Raw genomic sequence first — 13698 nt, forward strand, 5'->3', positions numbered from 1 at the left:
GGAGAAAAGGGAGAAAAAATTTGTATAGTCAAAATTCAGAATATTAACAAGTATAAAAGCAAAAACTTAAAAATATTCAAAAAAAGTTGAGGAAAACACTTAAATTCCTAAGACTAAAGTCACAAAAAACTTATTGGAGGAATATATTTAAAAATCATCAAATAGAGGGGCACCTGGGTAGCTTGGTCTATTGAGTGTATGACTTGATTTCAGCTCAGGTCATGACTTCAGGGTTGTACGATTGAGCCCTCAATGGGCTCCATGCTGGGTGTTTAGCCTGTTTGGGATTCTCTCTCCCCTACTCCCTCGGCCCCTGTCTGTTTCTCTCTAGAAGAAATAAAAAGAAAGGGAATAAAAGAAAGGAAGGAAGAAAGGAAGGAATTGTCAAATAGAGGGAATGTAGCAATAAAAGTGGGCAAGTAATTCTTACATAGGTTACAAAATAATCAAGTACTATTAGCATATAATCTTCACATCTGCTCAGATGGTACAAAGCATCATCGATGGCATATGGGAGAAAGGGAACTAGATAAGGACTCAGAAGGCTGAGCCTAATTCCAGTTTTATCTTGAACTTCTCTCTGCAACCATCTTGTAACATGAGGATATTCTAGCTCATTGCAGGATGAATAGGGATTAATAAAACTATGTATTAATAAAACTGTGTATGTGAAAGTACTCTGTAAACTATAAAATCCCATTCTTAATTATGGTGTTAGTCTGATCTGCACAGTATCTTTTTCTTTTTAAAAAAGATTTTATTTATTTATTTGAGAGAGAGAGAGAAAGAGCAAGCAGGGTGAGTGACAGAGGGAAAAGCAAGCTCCCCACTGAGCCTGATGTGGGGCTCTATCCTGGGACTTTGGGATCATGACCTGAGCCAACTGAGGCAACCATGCCCCCAATTCATATATTATCTTTTTTTAAGTTTCTGAAACCATGTGCAGTGGTTAAATCTGGCTTTATCAAGACTAGCTTTCTAGAATCCTCAGCTATTTGAATCAACTAAATTCCCTTTTCCCCTACCATCTCTTCCAAAATGAAAACCTCACGCTATGACAACTGGAGAAGCAGGCTCAGAAATCCAGAAACTAAATATAAGCTTAAAACCTACAGATGAGATCACTGCAGACATACTGTGACTGGCAGGTCAATCCAGTTACCTTGATTTACTTCATGCTGATACCTGTAAAGGTGGGGAAAGAGGGAATCCTTCGATATGAAAACAGAGATCCTCAAGAGTCTTCTTTATGGAGGCATAAGAAATAAGATAGAAAAAGAAAGGTGGAGACTAGGAAACATGAGAAATTAAATGCAGCAATTGGTTTGGTAGACTGCATGTACTATAATATTCAGCAAACAGAGGCAGCAGCAAATAGTTTTGATGTATAAGCCTAACAATCACTTCTACCCTATAGCCCATAAAAATGGCTACAGAAGACACCTTGATTCTACTCTGAGTGGCATATAGCCACTTACTTGATCCATGTTAGCTCAATAGATAATATTGTTGTCCATTTCAACATTCCTGGACAGAAAGACATGTAAGATACGAAAAGTAATGGGGTGTGCCTAACAAAAAGAGACATAAAAAAGGCCACCAAGAATGGAAAGGGTAAATCAGTTTGCTGAATTAGAAGGACAGACTTCTACTTCTAGTCATAACGGAGTAATGTGTATTAGATTTACTGCCCACCTTTAACAACCAGGAAAATCAAATAAAATATATGGAAGGATGATTTTCATCTTTCATCATCATCAGATATTGCACAACAGGCAACAGGCAGAAGAGGACAGTGATCACTGGGAGAACTCCAGCAACTGCCCAAGCTTAGTGCCTAGAGCTTCCATACCACAGCACAGGAAGAGGAAACAGAGTCCACTAGTCTTGCTCAGATGCCAAATGGCTCAAGAGTTCAGGGAGGCTAAGGTAGTTAGAATCTGTGGGGCAAAATATCAGAAAACAGGGCTATAAAGACAGACACTGTTGGAGATCTCTAGAGGAGATCTTGAGTCCTTGGTCAGTTAGTTATCTACGCACACGTGGTATTTCATCCTCCTCAATAATTGACAAAATGAGTTTATTGAAAATTAATATAAATACAGAAATTTTAAATCAGAAGGTCAGAGCAGAAACAGGTAAAGAAAAACAAAGATGAAATAAAGATTAACCAATTTGTGGGTGAAAGGCTGGTTCCTCTCAAGCTCCATGAAATACAACCTTGGACTGACCAAATTGGCAATCCTCTGATTGAAAATGAAGACAAACTAGGATGAGGCATTTGTGAGCCATTTAGACTGCAGGAGATAATTAACAGAGTTATCAATGTTGAGGTCTATAATGCCCCCTGGCCCAGATCTGTTCCATCGAATCTCCAGGGATGATCTAAAAACCTACAGTTTTAACAATCTTGCCAGCTCAATGAAATCTGCAAACTATTGGTCTAAGATAGGATGCCATTCCATAGGCAACCCAACAGAGGCAATTCAAAGGCTGAAATGTATTTCACTGTCCTCACCATAATTTCATTCAGTGTCAGAGTCGACAAGAGCAATTAAGGTGCCTGCAATGTGATACTTCATTATGATTACCAGAACATTTGATGGGGGGATGGTAGGGGTAAGATTAAGCAGCTTTAAAATAAACACATAGCTATACATATAGACAAAGGTAAGAGAGAAGGGGAAAGGAAGACTGAGGGACTATGCGTGTATGTATGTGTTCTATATGTATATGGTCATCAAATACAGGGTGAAGTAATTTTGGTTGAGCCACAGATTCACATTCTTCTTTTTCACAAAAAAAATGGGCCAACCACACACTTTTTAATTTCTAGAAGCTAGGCTTCTAGTTGAAGAGCCAATATATCAGCCTGGCTTAAATACAATGGCTAACACTTAATGAACCAGGTACTATGCTAAGTACTCTATGTGTATTTTAACAGAATCTTTAAAATAACTTTGTGAAGCAGGAATTATTATCCCTACTTACAAAGATGAAGCTGGACAATCAAGAGATTATAACTTGCTTAAAGTCATATGGCTACGATAAATCAAGGATTCAAACTAAGGGAATTTGGCAACAAAGATCTGTTTTCGGAGCCCACTCAGCTTTTATTGCCAATGCTGGTAAGGGATGGCTGCTTGGAATCCCTGGTCTAAAAGGTAACTTCAGATTCGAAGCTAGATTTTTGCCCTAGGTGCAGAACCTAGCTGCCATTCCTACCACTCTAGGTTCAACTGCAGGTCATTTAAGAGGAACTGATTCCTTCAAAGTTTTCATGTTGAGGTTTTCACTGTAAAAGGAATTATGGGCCATTTCTTTCTTGCCAAATGGCTAAAGACCAAAACCACTACTGGCTCTGCCTCAACTGAAAACTGAGCAGCCTTTCGAAAGCTGTAAAATTCTCTATTGTATCAAAAATCCTGGTAGCTGGTGGAGATGTTCTAAATGAGCTCTGCGGATGAAGTCAGTACCTCCCACAGCTGGTGACAGGATCTGCATACCAAAAAGAGTAGATGCTCAAGAACTTGGAATGCTTTCCTGAGAAAGAATTCCTCCCTTCCCACAGGCAGTAGATATATAAGAAAATGGTGCACACCTCTGGTGCATAAACTAGGAAAACTCAAGACAGGACAGCTCTTTCTGGGGCAAAACCCAGTGAGCTTCTCACAGCGGCAGGCACCAGTTCACAGAGGGTTCTAGGCCTGTGCCTAATCATGAGCCGATTACCAAGAGTTAAGGCCAAAGAAAATGCTGTGCCAGGAAAGGAACTGCAAATTGAAACAGGAGAGCTGAAAGCCAAGAATGTCAAGTAGGTTGCAAATTTGAAAGGACAGAAGAGTCAGGAAAATGGAGAATAACTTTAGAACTTACATTTAGAACATCATGGGAGGTTTCAAGATCTCTGATTATTATAACACATTTATGTCAACAATTTTAAGAGGTAGGTACTATTAACCACATTTTATAGAATAAAGTGAGGCACAGATAATTTAAGTTACCCAAAGTCACACAGTCAAAGGTAGAGCTGGGATTCTGGCCCACACAGTTGCTATCAGCGATCATTTACATTCATAAACACAACACAGGGCTGCCAGTCTAGAAAAGCCAGTAAGAACTGAACTGGAAGGGGAAGAGATAAAACGGATGACCTGAGGTGGGAGAAGAGCTGATCTGAAAACACATGAAGTAAACCAAGTCTACCCTTTACGTGTGACCTACCGAATACTTTGATGGGTTCTAGATCTGCCCATGAAAGACAGAATCCTGTCAGGCAATCAGAATTCCAAACAATTCAGTCCAGTATTCCAGGATTAGGAAGATTTGTTATATGTGACACACATTAACACCCTTCTTTGCCCACCAAAAAAGTGTAATATATAATGTAGTTTACACAAAATAATAGGCTAAATAGTGAACAGGTTAAAAATAAAAATAAATTATATCCGGGGCACCTGAGTGGCTCAATGGGTTAAAGCCTCTGCCTTCGGCTCGGGTCATGATCCCAGGGTCCTGGGATCAAGCCCCACGTCAGGCTCTCTACTCGGCGGAGAGCCTGCTTCCCTTCTTCTCTCTCTCTGTCTCCCTCTCTGCCTACTTGTGATCTCTGTCTGTCAAATAAATAAATAAAATCTTTAAAAAAAATAAATTATATCCAAAGAGATACTCTGAAATACAAGGTCCCAATGTTTTTGTAGTGAAAGACAAAGCAAAACCATGGTTAGTGGTGCTAATCTCATATAAGAGTGGTTTGCTATACAATGCAAATGTCAAACAAAGGCAAATATTTGTTCATAAACCTCACAGACATGTATACCAGCCTTATGATTTACTGCTAACCATACAGTAAGGGTTCATTTTGGCAGTGGACAGCCAGCATGGTAAAGTGAGCGTCATTAAAAGTGCTTAAACAGCCATAATGCGCTTTCCTCAGTTTGAGTGGTCCTCAACAATTTCTTTCAAGTAGACCCTCTCTCTCTCCAATAACTGCCTTTTGATTCACAGCAAAGATTTTGTTTTCTAAAGCATAAACAAACTTGGGGGTCCTTAATGTTAAAACATACCAGATGTTACAATGCAAGCATTACTAAAGGTCTAGGTGGGTGAATCGGGTGGACAAGGGATATCCTAGGCCTATCTAGAAGCAATTCTATAGAATAAGGAAAAAATGAATTCAGTCAATAAGATACTAACTGAAAACTGATCATTTTTAATACATAGTAAAATAAAGGTGGAACTACATTTAACTCTATCTACAGGAAGACTCAGAAGTAATTCTAACTAGGCTCCCTATGCGTCATCTAAAGTTACTGAGCAGCACTTTCTATAGCATATGATCTAGAAGATTTATGTTTTGGCACAGTTAATGCAGCTCTCTGTCCCACATCATGTGTCTCAAGAACTATCCTGTACCAATTTTCACAATGACGGTTCACTGAGAAGGAGAAATAGTAACATGAGAGATTTCCGTTCACATAATTAAAATTATCCTTTAACAAATAAAAGCTTAACTCTCAACTAATTTGGAAAAGATATCCATTCAGACATAATTCACATTTCTCTAAGATTTCTAGATACCTGAGGTCTTGGGGTATAACAGTACAAATAACAATGTAATTTCTAAAGGCTGGCCTGGGCCCAAAAGTCATTCGACAGATTTATTTAAACTTACAAGAGCAATGATTATAAAGATTATCTAGATATAACTTAATGTAATAACACATTGGAACAAATACTAATGAGTATATAATTTACTTGTATGGCAATATGGCAAAATTAGAAAGCACTACATAAAACATAACTACTTTTATATGATCATATCAAAACTTCCACCATTTTTCTTTAGTTCTCTGGCACAGGCAATCTTGACAGTAAACATGGGTAGCAGTTTTTACAATCTTGAATGTCACTTGTCCCCTAATCTTTTCACCATCCTAAATTTTACCTGTCCCCTAATCTGGGGGTATCAAAAATTATTTATATAATGCTTTTCATCCTACTAATCCACTCATTTGTCAGTGATTCAAATATTTTTGAGGGCATAATTTCCCTTTACCAAAGCAGACTCAAAAAGAGTAGAATTGTAAGTTATAAACTACTAGCTCTAAAAATGATGTTTTTCCTTGTTCTACTTTTTAACCAAGCTTTTAGGAATGTATTATGGCAAAAAAGAAGAAACTGGTATCTATACCCTTTATCAGTATTAAAGTTTTTCTTGATAACATGTACATTTTAAATTTTATCACACTCATGACTTAGATTGCCCAACAATCAGGGATTCTAGAACTGTCTACCTCCCCATCTCTCCTGCCAAATAGTCATCTTAGGTTTCCATGAGTATATTCTCCATTTCTCTTTCTCCTTTTCATCCCTGTACTGTCCTCACTCAGTGTCCATAATCTCAGAGGATTCCATGACCAGAACATCTAGATTTTTTTTACACACACCCCCCCAACACCGGGGATCAGAAAAGGATCACCATCAAGGTTCTAGACATCAGATCTTAGCAAAGCAGAAACTATAGTGTGTGATGTGGAGATAAAAGACCCAGGAAATAGTATTTGGAGAAAGGAACAGTATAAAAGGACTCTTTTATGAAAAAAATAGTAAAGGAGAGGAAAAAAAAGAAGGGGGTGACAGACGGAGTAAAGAAAGACATACCAATTACTCTGAATATTTACATAAAGCACTTGTAAAACATGCATTATTACATTTGAGCTATATACAAACAAGGTGGATCAATAACTGATATGAAAGCAGTTTGAAAGTAATGGTCCAATGTAAAGGGGAAGAAAAGTCCTGAATGCCTTGATCAGATTGTGTCAAATCCTGCCCTTCTTACATCACTCAGTGTCATTCATTTCTTTGTGCTCTTTCAGTAGATTCCTGAAAAATCTAGTCTAAAGCAGGCTTGATCTAGAACAGGGTTCTCAGAAGACTTCTGTCAGGATTCTGCAAATGAGCAGCCAGGGTTCCAATGCAGCCCAGGCTGCTTTCCAGTCCAGGCTTGTGGAAGACAATGCAGCTAAAAAGAGATAGAAAAGACTCTAACACTTTTTCAGAGTCAGGCATGTCAATCCCTGGTCTCCATTCCCTATAGTTCTGCTTTATCGGAGGAGAAACTGATCAAGAAAGAGTGACTTCTCCCAGGATGCACTCCATTACTTTCCCATGATGCCCTGTACCTCATAAAGGATTATTAAGGTTATTAATCCTTAAAGGAAAAAAGACCGAAGAGATGGTTACAGGTATGCCAAGTTAATAAACATCATTTTATTTTGGTACTTGCAGAAAAAGCCCTTATTTTTCTACCTCATTTTGGTGGGAATATTATTCTTTCTTCAATATATCATGAAGACTGGTTAATTTTTAAAATGTTTGAATATGGTTTAAAATGATAATAATACAAGTAGACCACAAGATATATCAGAAAGTGGATTACATTCATATAAATATTTGGTCAAATAACTTTAGTCAATAAATGGAAATTACATCTCCCTAGTGCACAGTGCACACATAAGAATTGTTATGAGACAATTCATAAGTATCTCTATAAAGCTCCCCATGCCTTTCTACCACTATTTCTAAATAGGGCCACTTTTTTGCTAATATTCTTTATAAACATTCTTTCACTTATGGTGAGGTACAGGCCAGTAACAAACCCTCTTCTTGACAATTTTGTGCTGGTCATCCTAATGAAATTTCAGGTGAGTTTCTACAAATAAGGATTATTGTTTTCTGAGATCCACATAGATAGAGTTAACACCTAGTACTTTGTGCCAAACACCCACTGTTCCAGGCATGTTATATATAACAATTCTCAAAACAAGCCTAGTAGAGGGCTACAAGTAGCTTAGAAAGAAGAGGAGCAGCAAGGGAGTTCACTTAGCCATTACTCAGCAATAATCAGTTTTTATCTAAAATGTCTACATGCAGTAAGAAAAATATCTAAACAGACAATAAAATGAAAATAAATTTCCTAAAATTAACACTTTTTTCATTATGTAATAATATGGGCTTCCTATCTATAGAAGACAAATTCTATTCCCCTTTTGATTCATATACCCTAAATTAGTTCAAATTTTGTCTGCTAGTAAGAGTTCAAAAGGAAGAGCAAATATAAACTAAAACTTTCTTTTAGACTAGGCATAGCTAATTTATTGGCTTTGATACCCAGGTGCATTGGGCTTAATTAGGTCACAAAAACCCTAAACAACCACTGGAATCCTACACCAACCCTCTGTAAGAACTTTCTTAAGTTTTTGTTTTTAACTTTCATTTCATTCTTTAGAAAGCTTCCAGATGAACTAAAAAAAAGTAAAGTAAAATGAGAAGGAAGTCAAAGCTGCAAAAGCTGACGAGACCATACTGGGAATAAACCCTCATGAGAATGTATGAAAACTTACGTAATACAGACATACCTGAAGAACCAATTGGAGCAAAGTGACATGGGATTTTCTGAGAAATGGTCAATCAGGGACAACAAGCACCACTGTGTTTTCACTGTAGTTCATACGAAGGCCTGGGATACCCACAGGATTGTATACTATAGAAAACTAGAAAATGCTAAAATGGAGTGAAAATAGGTGCTGCTGTTATGCTAGTTCAAGAAAACTAACTTATAACTGGTCTATTGGCTATCTGCTTTTGAAAAGAAGATTTGAGAGGACTAAGTCCACATTTCCTTTCAGATTAACTTCTGTAGGCCTTCATGGTTTCTCTTGATTCAGGACACTACCATTCTAATGATATATCCCAACTCTCTAATTCCGCCTTAGTGCTGTTACTAATCACCTAAGTAATAGAGAACCTTCAATTGTCTGGTTTCTTCTTCTTTTTTTTCAAAGAGAGAGTGAGCTTGAGGAAGCGCAGGAGAGCACAAGCAGGGGGAGTGATAGAGGGAGAAGGAAAAACAGGTTCCCCGCTGAGCAAGGAGTCCCATGTGGGGCTCCATCCCAGGACTCTGGGATCATGAATTGATCTGAAAGCAGTTGTTTAACCAACTGAGCCACCTAGGCGCCCCTGATTGTTTGGTTTCTTAATGCTCACAGGATATAGTCCAAAGTTCTTAGCATTACAAATCTCCTCTTGTTCCTTTCCTAGCTACTCTCCAAATGCACCATTCAAAGGCAGGTACCCTTCACAATCTCCTCCCCTCCTGGACCAAACACCTGTCCCTGTGGTGGTCAAGCCTCAAGCCTACCCTATATGTCTTGGTCCTTGCAGGTGCAGCCTTAATTTCCTCAAAATGTCATGCATTTGCATGCTTCTGTGTCTTTGTATGTTACCCCATCTGGCTGAAATGACTTTCCCTGCATCTCACTCTCCCCTTTTATTCCCTTGATTAAATTCTTCCTTTAGGTTCAGTCCTACATTATCTGGAAGCTTTCCTGATATCCTCACCCTTGGGTGGTGTGTCAGATGCTCTTTGGACGTCACACCTATTCCCCCAGTAGACTCTAAAATGCTTCACCACTTTCTAGCTGAGTAACCTTGGACATGGTTACTGAGTCTATTCATGAACAGAATGGTAGCATTAATTTTATATCACTATGAAATAATGTGAAAAATCACTTAATAGTAAAGCACTTTGCAAGCATTAACATTTTTATCAGAGGGAATATGGGTGGCTCAGTCGATTAAGCATCTACCTTTGGCTTAGGTCACAGGTCCTAAGGATCCTTTTATAGGGCCCTCTGCTCAGCGGGGAGTCTGCTTCTCCTCCTACCCTTCCCCCAGCTCATGATCTCTCGGTCATGCTCTCTCTCTCAAATAAATAAAATAAAAAACAAACAAACCACAATTTTACCATAAACCAAAAGAGCACACAATATTCTAGGTGAATATACTTTAGCTGATTTAAGGGTAGGATTTATCCTTTGGTCTCCAGACCTCTCTCCAAGGATGTCCCTGCATTTTATCCAACTTTACTGCTCCACTAAGTCCTTGTTTTTCTACATTCAAAGGAAAAAAGCCCATAGTGATGTCTAGGACATTTGAAGAAAAGACTAAATGGGAGACTCCTGAAGGGTAAGGGTTGTTTTTTCCACCTTTCCTAAAGCCTTCGTGAGACCACTATATTATGGACATACAAATACTTGGCAAAAATGAAAAAGGTGAATGAATGAATAAATGAGTGAATACAGGCATACCCTATCCTTAGTGAGCTTGTAATCAAAAGGAGTGATGTGACAAATCCCATACGAATCTAGTCTTGTGAAAATGTTAGCGAATGCCTTCAATGTCATCCTTAAGTGCAGTAAAAAATTAAATTTTCTGCTGTGCTTATTTTATTTGATTTGACACAAACTATAATTATTATCTTAGTGACTCATGCTTCTCATATGTTTTAACATTATCAGAATCACTCATGCAGTTCAATACCTATTAAATATCTACTGCACTAGGCCCAATGAGCGTATGAAGATAAAGGTGGACTCTGCCCATAGATTGCTAAACATATAGAAAGGAAGGTAAGTCATGAATATATGTTAATATAAGGCAGAATACTGTAAAATATAGATAAGACCTAAGGCTGGTCACAACCAACGAAGACACAGTTATCTGAGTTAGGGCACTAGGTTCATAAAAACGAAAACTATATATTACAAATTACTGGTGGCCAATAGTTTGTGTCACAGCAGAGTATCTACTGTATATTATTACATATGCAACATTTGCTTTTAACCTAATTACAAACTTAATTGTGATGCTGTCTAATTGAATAAGACCTGCTGTTAACACTTATAAATCACACGTGTGCCAAGCACAGTTTCAAGCCGGTTGGGTACATTATTTCATTTAATTCCTCCAACAACTCTACAAGGTAGATACAATTATCTCTATTTTATAGATGAGGAGACCCAAGGCATAGGCCTTAGTAATTTTTTCAAGGTTAAGAAGCAAACTGAGAATAAGTAAACAAGAACGTAAGAGACAAAACGAGTATTCCACAGAGAATGAACAGACCAATTTGCCAGCAGTGGCTCACGCAGTGCTTTCCACTTCTCCCGAACGCACCGGGTGGAAACCACCTATCTCCTTTCCTTTCCCGCCTGGGATTAATGTTCTTTTCCTGAGTCCATAACTGAACTGTTGATTCTCGTGCATATCATCTCTAACATTCCCACTTCAGAGGACAGGCTGCTCTTTAAATCAGAGGCAGTTCTGGGTAAATGAGACCGAATCAGATCCCCAGGTGGACAAAGCTCAGGTAGGATCGCGAAATTTAACCTTCGGGCTGGGCATCCGTTCCTGGATCACCTCCAGGGGATGGCAGCAGCACCCAGCTCACCCAGGAAGCGCTACCCCGGCAGAATCTTCTTCTGAACCCCAGGCGGCTTGCATTTTGCCATCTGCTCGTTTACCCTTCACCTGCCGGCTCTGCGTGTCTCATCTCCACCCTTCTCCCTACCAAACGCCCAAACGCCAGGCCTCAAGCGCCTCGTTCTCTGCGGCGGTCAAGTCCCAAACCCACCCGGGTGCTCGTCCGCCCCACAAGCAGCCCGTCCCGCTCCTTTCCCCGGCCGGCTACTCACGGTTCCAGTACACCGGGTAGCACTCTCCTTGGGTCACATCCACCTCGTAGAGGCCGCCCCGCACACACACCCGCTCGATGTTCACCAGCTCCTCCATCTCGGGCTCGTGCCCCGCAGCGCGCGGGCAGAAGCCGCAGACGCGGTCCTCGTCCTCGTCCTCCCCCGAGCTGGAGGCCGGGCCGCACACACGGTCGCCGTCCGGGTCCTCGGTCCGGGGCCGGCCACCCGTGGCCTGCAGAAGCGTTCGGAAGGCGAGCTCGATGCGGAGCGAGTCATAGCCGATGAAGGGCTTCCAGGTCTTCTTGTCCTCCTTGTAGAACCAGCGAACCTCCTCGGGGCCCAGCTCCGTCACTACCTCGTAGCGGTGCCTGGCGGCTGTTCCATCAGACCGGGTGCGCTTCCTTTCCCCGAGCCCCGCTCCCGCTGGGCCGATGCCCCCCGCGCTCGACTGGACCAGCGGCGGCTGCGGCGGCGGGTGCAGCGACGAGGAGCTGCCGCAGCCGACGCTCACGCTCTCACCCTCGCTGTAGTAGCGCAGCGAGGAGCCCGACTCCGCGGAGCTGAAGTCGTAGTTCTCGTCACTAAGGCAGGAGTCCAGCGCCAGGTGGTGGTTGTGGTCCTCCGCGTCCGGCGCCAAGTGCAGCCCGGGCTCCCCGCGCAGCAGGGCCAGGGGCACCTCGTCGTCACCCGGGTCCCCGCCCGGCAAGTGGTCGAAGCAGCAAACGCCGCCGCCGAACGCCGGCTCCGCATCCGAGTCCAGCTCCCAGGCTGTGCCGCCGCCGCCCAGGCCGTTATGTTCAGGGCTCCGCGGAGACCCGCGGCCCGGATAATTCATGGTGTGGAGACGCCGCCGGCTGCCCGGCCCCGCGCCGAGCCGTGGCCCCCAGCGCTTCCGCCACACATTCAACGTTGTCGCCCTCTCCACCGGTAGTTTTTAATCTTTCAAATCCCAGCCGGGGCTGCGGAGGCAGCGGCGGTCGCTCCGCCCCCCCGAGGCCCGCGGCAGCCGCGTTCCACAGCTCGCCCCATTGTCGCGCAGCCCGACGTGGGCGGTGCTTGTGCTCGGCCCCGCCCTGCCGGCCGCGCGCGCCGCCCCGGAAGCCCCTTCTCTGCCCGGGCCTCGCGCGAGCGCCTTGGCTGCTCTCTGTGGCCTTCCGCGGTGGCTCAGCTCAGGGCAGCCGCAACTTCTCACATGCCTCAATTGTCTTTCGCCTCCACCCTCCTGTCCCTGCACACCTGCGTCGGCCCCCGCCTTTCTAGGGGTCAGAGCCCAGGTGAGGAGAGGCTTTATCCCACTCAGCCTCGTATTCTGGGTCATGAGCCCCAGGGCTTAAGCTACAGGTGAGGTCCCCAGGAAGCTGGCTTCTCCTGACACTGCTTTTGTGACCCAGGTCCTCACCTGGAGCTTCTCAGTCACCTGACTCTGGTCCCTCCAGTACTGTCGGCACACACAAAGGCGTTCCACCCCATGCCTGCGATCCCTAATGTTGACATCACCATTCCCTCTCAGAAACCCGAGTCTAAACCTTCCCTTTCAGACCATCTTCTATTATTGTTTATCTTTCAATACTTATTTCCCGTTTTCTCAACCTCATTGGAAGGCCCTTGATGGAGACCGAGTCCATATGTCTCAACCTCTCCTGCACAGTGGGTGTGCAATCAATGTTGATTATAACTGATGGTAAGTGCAGCCAGTTGTGATAGATTATTATATTGAAAGCCAGAAAACACTAGGTCCTAGACTTAATTTTACTAACCGCAGGCAAGTCACATCATCTCCTTGATCTTTTTGGTTTCCTCATCTGTAAAATGAGTTGATTATTGGACCAGATGATCTCTAAAGTGTTTTGCAGCAATGGAATTCTGTGATCTTCACGGTCTCTTCCTGTTCTTTATGCCTCTCTGATTCTGTAGCTCACTTTCTGGAATCCAGTTGAATGCTGAGCCTCCACTGTGTAGTTCTTTTATATTACCAAAAAAAAAGTTTACTTTTTATAAGCACAACACCCTATCCTGTGTTGAAAATCTAGAGAAAAACAATCCCCAACCTCATCAATTCATGACCACACAGTCTACACTGTTTCTTTCACTCCTCCTGTGGAGAATCAGATCAGTGGGGCAGTTTTTCTTGCCCTGTGATCTAACCTGTTAGAGATTA

General features: G+C 42.1%; 1 protein-coding gene across 4 annotated transcripts in view; it reads right to left on the reverse strand.

Annotated features, from left to right (window-relative positions):
- Positions 1-12581, reverse strand: part of DDHD1 (DDHD domain containing 1) — an 83225-nt gene extending 70644 nt beyond the window's left edge. For 2 of the 4 annotated variants that reach the window (XM_045069537.1, XM_004739314.3), the window contains exon 1: positions 11541-12580. In XM_045069537.1, coding sequence (XP_044925472.1) covers positions 11541-12375 — 835 coding nt within the window. In that variant the 5' untranslated portion in view covers positions 12376-12580. Of the gene's footprint in view, positions 1-11540 lie in introns of all 4 variants that reach the window. The other 2 variants (XM_045069527.1, XM_045069532.1) reach the window with 2 other exon arrangements.
- Positions 12582-13698: the final 1117 nt, after the last annotated feature.

This window comes from Mustela putorius, unplaced genomic scaffold, assembly GCF_011764305.1.
Source record: "Mustela putorius furo isolate JIRA1106 unplaced genomic scaffold, ASM1176430v1.1 tig00000129_pilon_pilon_pilon, whole genome shotgun sequence".
Lineage (NCBI taxonomy): Eukaryota > Metazoa > Chordata > Mammalia > Carnivora > Mustelidae > Mustela > Mustela putorius.